Source organism: Bombus terrestris, chromosome 12 (assembly GCF_910591885.1).
Source record: "Bombus terrestris chromosome 12, iyBomTerr1.2, whole genome shotgun sequence".
NCBI lineage: Eukaryota > Metazoa > Arthropoda > Insecta > Hymenoptera > Apidae > Bombus > Bombus terrestris.
In genome coordinates, this window is record NC_063280.1 from 12,075,071 (window position 1) to 12,084,850 (window position 9,780).

Sequence of the window (9,780 nt, forward strand, 5' to 3'; positions counted from 1 at the left end):
TGGAAATTCGATTTTCAGCGTCTTCGAAATTGCATAGCTTAATATACAGAGTGCCTACCTAGCTCTTCGGTGCTTGAATATTCTTTTATTTGTCATGATACACAAAAATGTTTCTTTAAATGGACTGATTTATTATACATTTTGTTTATCGTTAAAACGTATCCAAACGTGTACCGCGTCTCATGTCCAATGACCTTGAAGTGACTCGAGTCGAAAATAACTGACTGATGTGGGAATTCAAGGAAAATGAATTACGATGTATGTAAATGAATGTGATGATCGGTGAACGCAGGCAACGCAAGACGCGGTCAGGTGAAACAACCCCCATTCCTGTTTCCTTTCGTTTATAATGTACATGTATTATTGGTCCGGAGCGTATCGACCAAATATATCCCCACCTCCATCTCCTTCGTTGTATAGATTGTCATCTGTGTTAACGCGATACAGCTGATCTTCAAGAAACGTAACTGTCGTCGTCGCCTTAGGTCGAGGAGGACAACCATGGATCGAACGAGTTCTCACGTTTCCAATTCATCCGCGGTGGGCAAACAATTAGAAAAACTGCCGCCTTTTAAATTATGCTTTTCCAAAGATAGATTAATTGGCAAATCGAACATACGTATATCGAAAATCAACGGTATAGTTTATACGACTTTTAAAACGTATCGCTTTCTTATCGCGTGGAACAAAGAAAATCTGTTTACTAATAAATTATTATTTATTATTATAAAAACTATGATATCGATTAGATAGTGTGTTACAATTACAGGAGAATCGATCACACCAAAATTTTACTCGAAGGAATACGAAAATAAAGCGGACAATTCCAACGCGATTCGTACATTCGAGAAAACTACGGAAGAGCAGGAAAACGGTGGCAATTGTAGTAGACGCCCACCAGTTTTACTTAGCAGCAATGCGTAATTTAAATCTTATGAAAACGATACAAGGCTCTTCTTTCTTCGTTTCTCTTTATTTTATTTTAATCGATCAATGATTCTGATTTTAGGTACGGCTGGTGGCACGAACGAGGATTACAGCCGCTTCAATCTCGATTCGACTTCCGTAGAAAAACGTCCGATTTAGTCAATTTCGGGACAAACGTCCGAAACGAGAAACGGAAGATCGAAAATTAAGAGAGTCGAAGTAGTAACGTATGCATATAAATATTTTCAGAGACAAATTCCTTTCTTTATTTAGTAGATTTTTTAGTTAAAAGCTATACGCACGTACATTCGTTAAAACGTAAACGAAACAAGTTGTAATAAATGGAAACAGGGTGAGTAGAAATGAAAATAAGTTTTCCGGCTTGAAATCGGTCGGATTGAAGTTTCTAAGGAAGCAGTTGCGGTTACGCAAACTTTTAAAATAATAACAATCGGAAAAAGCACAGCAGCGCCGATCGGATGGTTTATAGTTTAGGTAAGTAATGTTAAACAGTTGGCGCGCACGATCGATTCCTCAATTTCCCGCCGTCTCGAGATCATTGAACCGTCAACCAATCGGATAAGAGACCAAGGGAATAGATCGAATGGTCGCGAGTAATTCGAGCGATTGGGATTCGTCGCTAACGATTGTTTTCCATGCGTGGAACCAGTGGCGATTGAAAAAAGGATACGGTGACCGGATTCCGCCAAAAATGAATTCCGTCGTGGCGGAGCACACGAGGCTCAACGAACACTATCTCGAAAATTCCAAAGAATTCTCGCCTCCCGAAAGGTAATCTCATTTTACTGCAATTCCCCGCCTTCGAAATAAAACTACCCAGCTTTTCGTAATCATCGTATACATCTCTCTTACCTGTTGCTCAGGGTGATGCAGGTGCATATTTCGCGCCCACAGGTAAGGTTAAGAACCTTTCCCAGTGAATACTTCTTGCGAAATCTATTCGCAAGATATAACAAATTTTCATTCTTTTCATCGAAAAGATCAAAATTCGTTCACGGTTTGTTTGTCACTCCAGATACTCCAAGTTTATAAATGACAAATTCGCCAACGAAAAATATTGAAATCACTTTTTTTCCCAATTACGTTCTTCGACTGGTTCTCTACCACAAAAAACTATTTTTTCTCTTCATTCGGAAAATTAATAAACTGTCGATTGGGGAATTAGTTGAATCAACGTAATTTCTTCTATGTTTCGATGATTTTGTAGTTTTTTTTTTAGCAAGATAGTGGGAAGATCGTGTTCTTTGATTTATAAATATAATTACTAAATTATCAAACTCACAAATATTTCGTTAAAAATATCCAGTTAATAGCTATGCTAATAACATTCTTACCGCATCATATCTTTTAAATTGCTTTCCTTTAGTGATTTTCACTAACTATGAGTTATGTTAATCATGTTCAATTACTCGTATGATTATTTATACTAATTAGATCCAAATACAAATGTTTACTAAAAATTACTTGGTGTACATTTTAGTCGATATGGATTACCTGTTTTTCTTGTTTTATTTATTTGTAATTTGAAATTCTGTTTATGTTCAGTTTGACAATGATCTTTGACCTACAAACATCAAGCTATTTATGATCCAAGTCAAACATAATTTTTCCTCTATGCCAATCTGTAGGTTTCTACATAATCTGTGCACTTCTAAACAACGACAAAACATACTAATCTTAAGGAAGACTTAGAAATTACTATGTCCAAAGGATCACCTTCTTCACCCTGGTGGAACAGGTTGCCTTTTTTCTACTCTTTCTTTTATCTGATCATATTATGCAAATGTAATCTTGTCGGTGATTAATTTTGTACATGCAAATATATTTTACAGCAAACAACTACGCTTAGATGACAGCTGTAATAACAACTTAAACAACAGTTTGAACAGTACCTCCAAACATAGTGCAAAATGGTCATGTTCTGATGATACAAGCCTTGTAGAATCTGAAATCTTAGAAGAAATGGGTGTCAGTATGTTAGAAGATGGAGCATCGAATTGTGAAAGTACAAAAAAGTCTCATTCTTTGGAACAAACAATCTCGCCTACTATCTTGGATAACAATGGACAATGTAAAAATATGAATGACTCTCAAAGTCAAGAGTGCATTTATAGAGGTTCCAGCTTGGATACCACTAGTATAGACAGGTTTGTATTTTAACTGTGAAAATTCTTTTCATCAGTTTGCTTACACGTTCATACATTTTTTAACATATTTTTCAAAAGTTTGGAAGCTACTCAAAGATTGGATCCCAATCCGTACGAACTGGATGAATTTGCAACATATTCAACAACTGGAAACGAATCTGGTTATTCCTCTAGAGCGGAAATAGATCATTTTATCGACACGAAAGAAACTTTTTCTAAAGACAATCCTAATGTTTCAACCAGAGAAAGTAGTCTTGAACAGTTCTATCTATATAGGAGAAAAAGAAAAGCTTCGATGCTTGGTGAAGATAAGTTTAACAAATTATCCGATGAGATGATTTTAATGATATTAAAATGGCTTCCAAAGAAATGTTTGGTAAGATTACAAATTAATAGAAATAAATAATACAGATAATTAATGGGCAAAGCATATGAGTAACATCAAATATTTTATGTCCTGTTTGCCTTTCTTTTTTTTTCTATTTTTTGTCTTCTTTTCTTTTTTTTCTTTTTTCTTTTTTTTGTTAGGTACGTTCCATGTTGGTCTGTAAACGATGGTGTCAAATAGCACGAGATGAAGCGTTATGGAGTAGGTTGGATTTAGGCAGTAAAGTCTTGAACGAAGGTACATTGGGTCATATATTGCCACGAGGTGTTCAAATACTTCGACTTGCGCAAGCAGAAATTGCAGATCCTGTATTTCTTGAAAACAGTGAAGTTCTTACCGATGGTTATATTAGTAAACTACAGTACTTTGACCTTTCGATGGCAGTGATTTCTCCAGATGGATTGGCTATGTTATTATCTAAGTGTAAATACCTTAAAAAATTATCTCTAGAAAAGTGTACAGTGAATAGATCATGTTGCAAAGCTATCAGTGATAATAATGACTTAGAAATTTTAAATTTAACGATGTGCGAGGGTATGGATATTGAATGTATCAAGGATTTGATGAAGCTTACAAAGTAAGAAAAATTATTTGCAATAGCGTCGTTGGTTAGCGAGAAATGTGTTTTAACGTGTTATTTTAATATTTTCAGTCTCAATGCTGTCAATATGGCTTGGTGTGGTTTAGATACCGATACTATGGCGTTACTTTGTAAATCGTTACCTTCATCCGTTACACGTTTAAATATAGCTGGATGCAGAAAAACCATTACAGATGATAGTAAGTACAAGTTTCGTGGTTTCGAAAATTTATGTTAAATCCGGTTATCCGTCATGCTAGTTCGAATGACAGTATTTTCCTTTTTTTTCCCTTGTTTCAGATGTTAAGGATTTAGTGAAAAGTTGCCCAGATATGGTAGAATTAGATTTGAGCGATTGTACTATGCTTACAATGAATACTGTCCGTAATTTACTTGATTTGTCAAAATTAGAGCATTTGTCGCTAAGTCGTTGTTATGGTATACCTCCGTCGACGTACGTAACATTGGCGTATATGCCATCTTTGTTATATTTGGATGTTTTTGGTGTAATACCCGAACCAGTACTGAAATCATTACAAGTTACCTGTGGCGAAACCCAACTTAATAAGTTCCTATACAGTTCCGTTGCAAGACCAACCATTGGTGTCCGAAGAACGAGTATTTGGGGACTTCGCGTTAGAGATTGAACGTAATTATTGTAACTAATTGATTTTGTACACAAATAGTGGTAAAGGCCAACTAAATACCAAAGGGAACCTGAAATGTACGTGCGTGCCTTTTTACAAAATGTCTTCTTAATAAGAGACTGATTTTACAATCCTATTGAAATAAAATTAAACAATATGCTTTTGCTATATCATTCTCTTTGTCTTTCTGTTCTTTCTTTTTTTTCTTCTAAATTAAATACATTTTAAATTCGTTTCTTTGTCAGTATTTACGTAGAAAGGATACTGAGAAAAGTAGTTGAGAGAGTATATGTATATTTGAAGACTTGCGTGTCTTTTGTTTCAATGAACTCGTAAAATTCACATAGCTCGATTGATATAGCGTGCGAAATGTAAATGTACTAAGCATGATTGTATGCTACATAGAGTTCGAAAGAATTACATGCACTCCTATCCGTAAGCCACCGGACAATTGCTTATTTTGACCACAGTGATTGTTTGAATGTAAATACGATTTTCTGTATTAATACTTATTGTTTACCCATAAGTTACTCAATTGAATCAAGATATGCATGATTTTATACTATGACCTATATTATAAAATAAAGTTAGCATTTATATCAAATGTTAAAATTACGTTATGTCAAGAATATGTATGATACATTAATTTTGTTCAAAGTATGCAAGTGTCAAGTAACTTATAGATGGGAGTGTATATAATTTACTGAAAGAGTTAAGTATGCAAATGTTGTATGTGTATATAAAGTTAAATATGACAGCTTAATTTTAATCTCACCAGCGGTATTTTTTTGAATAAATAATACTTCTAATGAAAAAGCAATTTTTTTCGCTTGATACGTAAAAGTTTATATTTTTAGCACTATCTTACTCTTTCTTTCCTTGCTATTCATTTTATTACAAATGCTACATCTTGTGTTAACATGTTAATTAATATTTCTTTTCAAATTGAATTTATATTTTAGTGCTTGTAATTTCTTTTATAATAATGTCGATGTTGATAATAAAGAACATTTATTTTTCAAACAATAAGTCATTAATTTAAAAGAATTTAATTTTTTAAATAAATAACGATAAAAAGATATTAAATATTTATTAATAATTATAAGAGTACACTTGAACGTTCCTTAAACGTTTATATCGAATTATTTTAATGCATATATATCTATGATTATTGTAATTTAGATACAGTATCTTATAAGATAGGATATTACACGTACATGAACTCTTTAGTAGTACTGTTGAATGATATCGATTAAATCTGCATCCTATTTTCCACAATTTCTTATCAATTTAAAACCTACTAGTCTGGATTCCTGAGAATTTTCAATTACTATTTATTTAATCCGATAAATTCGCTAATACGAAATTGACAATATAGAGAAAAGCACAAGAAACTTACTACTTAGAAATAAACGAAAAAAAAGAACGTAACTGGTAGTAAAATATTAAAGTACATATTTGAATTTTAATGATTTGTGTGAATTTTTTAGGATTTGTAAGACTTCTGTCTCCATTAGATTGTAACCGAAGTACGTTTTAGAGCATATTCACTGTCAGTCAAGCACTCTTATATACAAATACACGCGCACACAAATATATATATATATACATATATATGTATGTATATAAGTGTACGTAATGTTTAATCCAGCTAGAAATTTACAACAAATATATTTCTACCTTAAAATATTTATACACGTATATTTTGTATAGAAAACAAAAAGTCAGTATTAATTCCGTTCTCTCGCAACAGTATCATTTACACCTTCTCCATTGTCATTTACTAATAATTGATTTCTTAATAAAATATCGCTCGCAACATTTTGTGCAATTACGGTAATTAGTTAAGCCGTCGCTATGGAAGTTGTGTCCGATGATGATTCGACTGCTGTCTTGGATTTTATAGGCTGAACCTCTATTTCTTTTTCAGTGGCGTAGATAGATTTCGCCTCTTGCTTTTCTTGTTCGCTCTGCCACTGAACCTATACAAATCCCAAATAGAAACAAATATTATAAATAATTTCTCAACATTATAAAAAAGTAAGAACGGTAAAAAGTAATTATTTATCACCTTTTGCTTGTGTTGCTTAACAGCCTCATTGCACTTATCTATAACCATTTGTTCCGTTAAAACACCATTTTCGGAAGCATAAGCTGCAGCTTGCCAGGTGACACCTAATTTCGCTAGTTCCCTTCCAGACATTCCTTCGGTTATTTCGGCTACTTTACTACAAAGCGCGTTATAATCAAATTGTGCAACTTTTAATCTTTTATTACCCTCGATCGCTGGTTGAAGAACGAATTTGTCAAAATAAAGTCGAACTAAACGTTCACGTTCTGCCCGACCTGGTAAGTGAAACTCTACCATTTCATCTAACCTATCGTTTACAGCCCAATCGAATTGTTCTGGAGTGTTTGAAGCGAGAATCAACATGAATTTGTTGCTCTGCTCACCAGTTCTGTAGAGGAACGCATTTAACATCGCTCTCAAATCTTCTGAAATATGCTCACTCGATCGCTTCCTTAAAAAGGCATCGGCCTCGTCGATGAAAAGCAAAAGACCTTTCCTGGATGTTGCTGCCCAGTCGAAAACTTTATGAATAGCAGTAACACCATCTCGACCCAATGGTGCCAGATCACCACCAGTCACAATCGCGTAGTCCATACCCGAGTGTTCCGCTAACTTCTTTGCGAACATTGTTTTACCCGTCCCAGGAGGGCCATGCATCAATATATTTCTATACATCCCGCGATTTTGTTTCGTATTCTTCGTAGCTATCGCGATATCGCGTAATCTTTCTTCGAGCTTTGGTGCTAAAACAACACCGGATAAAGCATCGGTCTGCTTATTTTTTAATTTCTTTGTCGCTTGGATAGGATGCCGTAACGTATCCAGTACTGTAAATCTAGAAGTTTCTCGAACGAGAGACGGTTTCCCTAGCCGCGATTCTATGTATCGTGCAGCGACACCCGTTGTACCTTTCGCGGTATATACTCCGAAAGCCAACAAAGACAAACCTCCAGCTGCAGCGATAACTTTATCCCAGTCTTGAAGAAAAGCTGTGAGTCCAGCGCCTAATACCGAACCAGCGGTTCTGAAATTAATATTCGATAAATATCATTCGATACATTCAATTCCGCTATCGTATCGACGCCTAAATTGTTTTTCTACTCACTTTATCGACTCCAAAACCGTTACTCGTTTTTCGGACGCTTTCACCCTAATTTGCTCTATATTCAGATCTTGATTTTCTCTGTCTATTTTTGCTTTCGCTTTAATTTCTGCGTCCAACTTTTTCATTTCATTTTTGTGTCTCAATTCCATTTCATGTTCTATCGTGGCTTTCCTCATTGCTTCTTGTTTCGCCACTGATTCTTCCTGCCTCCTCAAATTTTCATCGTTCATTCTCTGTTGTTGTATCAGTTGGTCATCGTATCGCTTTCTTGCTAATTGATCTTGATATTGAGCTCTCATTTGATGTTGTTTAGTTTCTTCTTGCAAGACTTTTCTCCTTTCCTCCCCGTCAATACGTTTTTGTTCTGCTTTCATTTGCTCTATGCTAGCTTCATACTTTTTTACTTCTGCTTGTCTTTCCATTTGTTTAGTAGTTTCTTGCATTTTAGATAGCTCTAAAGCCTCTTTGGCATGCACTATAAAAACAAGAAGAGAATAAGAATTTCGCTTGAGATACGCTAGATAAAATGCAAAACTCGAATAACTTACATTACAAAATTCTCTATTTTACGCATCAATGTAACGTAATTATGAGAAAAATAAAAAAAATAAAGGAAAGAAATTATAGAATGATTGAGAAATGAAAAGTTATTAGTAAAAGTATCGCGAATTGTTTGAAAGTTTACCGCTTCATAATTATTTTCATTGATGAAAGCAATTTCTGAAGACGGTATTCGATAACGAATAACGAATCATTGCATCATCATGGAATTAGACTATTATCGGAGCATCATGTTATACAGAACATGAGGTCCTTAACCTAGGAAATCGTTGTTTGCTTACGTAACTTCGCGTAACAATATTTAATCGAAAGAAAAAATGAAAGTAACCGATCATACAAGATTTTTCAAGCTCCTTGGCAGCTGTTGCTGCTCTTTCTAAAGCACTCGAGTCAAATCGATACGGTTCCATTTGAGAAATTCTAGGCGGTGGTGCACGATCATCTCCGCCTCCAGCCCCATCGGATACCGGTGGTTGTACAAATTGCGAAAAATCTTGCGGTTGTGCATTACGATACCCAAAAAGCCACGACATGGTTTGCTGTACTTTAAAATGCTGTTATAACCGTTGGCCGACTAGGTCGATAGCACTCGTGTCTATTAACCTTCCTGTTTTTACTATCACGAGGAATTCCCACGTGCGCTGCCAGCGTGAAAACTGAAACAAGCGGATTGTGGACTCATTTATCCCTCTTGAAACCTCATCTGAACAATGAAACGGACGGAAATGGAAAGTCCAAATTACATTATATGTACCTTACATCAGTTTACATATTTTGAATAAATTTCTTTTATATATGATAATCTGTATAATAATGAACAAGAAATAAATAAATGACATTTAAAAGTAGCTAAAGAATTCAAAAATAGAAATTTGGATATTTGAGAATATTATTTATATCTTTGCTATTTTCTACTGCAACACATTTCATAATAATTTATATATTCTTCCAATTTTATTTAAAACTAGAAACACTCGTTATTCGAAAATAATCATAATAATGATTAATAAATATATAATAATAATTATTATAATTCAAATAATAATATCATGTTATATATATTATTTATGCGTACGTATTCCGAATTCCAATCTTATTGTTATTCCAAGTACGTATATAATCTAATGTAGCATATTATAATATAATAATTTGTCCATTGCTTATTGCTTAGAATTGTTTTTCATGTAAGATACATACAATAGGATTTTTTTTTTCTTATCAAATGGTACAGCTAGAATTAATTAAAATTGCATTATTATTAATAAATAAATAAACATACGCATTTTATTCGGAAATTATAAAGTACGCATTCTTTTTATTAGGTTATAGTTAT

General features: G+C 33.9%; 2 protein-coding genes across 5 annotated transcripts; one reads left to right on the forward strand and one right to left on the reverse strand.

The window, feature by feature from the left end:
* Window positions 1-1,169: 1,169 nt before the first annotated feature.
* Window positions 1,170-5,526, forward strand: LOC100650657 (S-phase kinase-associated protein 2). 3 transcript variants are annotated; one of them, XM_012314743.3, is made up of 8 exons: window positions 1,171-1,719; window positions 1,812-1,842; window positions 2,577-2,686; window positions 2,781-3,095; window positions 3,174-3,471; window positions 3,624-4,060; window positions 4,136-4,263; window positions 4,364-5,526. In XM_012314743.3, exons 3-8 carry the CDS (start codon window positions 2,649-2,651, stop codon window positions 4,708-4,710), a joined length of 1,563 nt encoding a protein of 520 aa, XP_012170133.1. In that variant the 5' UTR covers window positions 1,171-1,719; window positions 1,812-1,842; window positions 2,577-2,648; the 3' UTR covers window positions 4,711-5,526. The 3 variants fall into 3 exon arrangements, with proteins under 3 accessions (XP_012170130.1, XP_012170133.1, XP_012170132.1); XM_012314742.3 differs by lacking the exon at window positions 1,812-1,842; XM_012314740.3 differs by lacking the exons at window positions 1,812-1,842; window positions 2,577-2,686 and having other exon boundaries at window positions 1,170-1,719.
* Window positions 5,527-5,785: 259 nt separating this feature from the next.
* Window positions 5,786-9,108, reverse strand: LOC100649466 (ATPase family AAA domain-containing protein 3A homolog). Of its 2 annotated transcripts, none has more exons than XM_003399941.4 (4): window positions 8,785-9,108; window positions 7,887-8,361; window positions 6,782-7,805; window positions 5,786-6,692 (listed from the first exon to the last, which is right to left on the reverse strand). In XM_003399941.4, exons 1-4 carry the CDS (start codon window positions 8,978-8,980, stop codon window positions 6,555-6,557), a joined length of 1,833 nt encoding a protein of 610 aa, XP_003399989.1. In that variant the 5' UTR covers window positions 8,981-9,108; the 3' UTR covers window positions 5,786-6,554. The 2 variants fall into 2 exon arrangements, with proteins under 2 accessions (XP_003399989.1, XP_048266934.1); XM_048410977.1 differs by lacking the exon at window positions 8,785-9,108 and adding an exon at window positions 8,572-8,728.
* Window positions 9,109-9,780: the final 672 nt, after the last annotated feature.

Coding starts and splice junctions, on each gene's coding strand:
- LOC100650657 (XM_012314740.3), top strand. CDS start 1,532: ATGGTCGCGAGTAATTCGAGCGATTGGGATTCGTCGCTAACGATTGTT. Junction 4,061..4,135: donor GATTTGATGAAGCTTACAAA/GTAAGAAAAATT, acceptor TAATATTTTCAG/TCTCAATGCTGTCAATATGG. Junction 4,264..4,363: donor AAAAACCATTACAGATGATA/GTAAGTACAAGT, acceptor CCCTTGTTTCAG/ATGTTAAGGATTTAGTGAAA.
- LOC100649466 (XM_003399941.4), bottom strand. CDS start 8,980: ATGTCGTGGCTTTTTGGGTATCGTAATGCACAACCGCAAGATTTTTCG. Junction 8,362..8,784: donor CAAGGAGCTTGAAAAATCTT/GTATGATCGGTT, acceptor TTGTTTTTATAG/TGCATGCCAAAGAGGCTTTA. Junction 7,806..7,886: donor ACGGTTTTGGAGTCGATAAA/GTGAGTAGAAAA, acceptor TATTAATTTCAG/AACCGCTGGTTCGGTATTAG.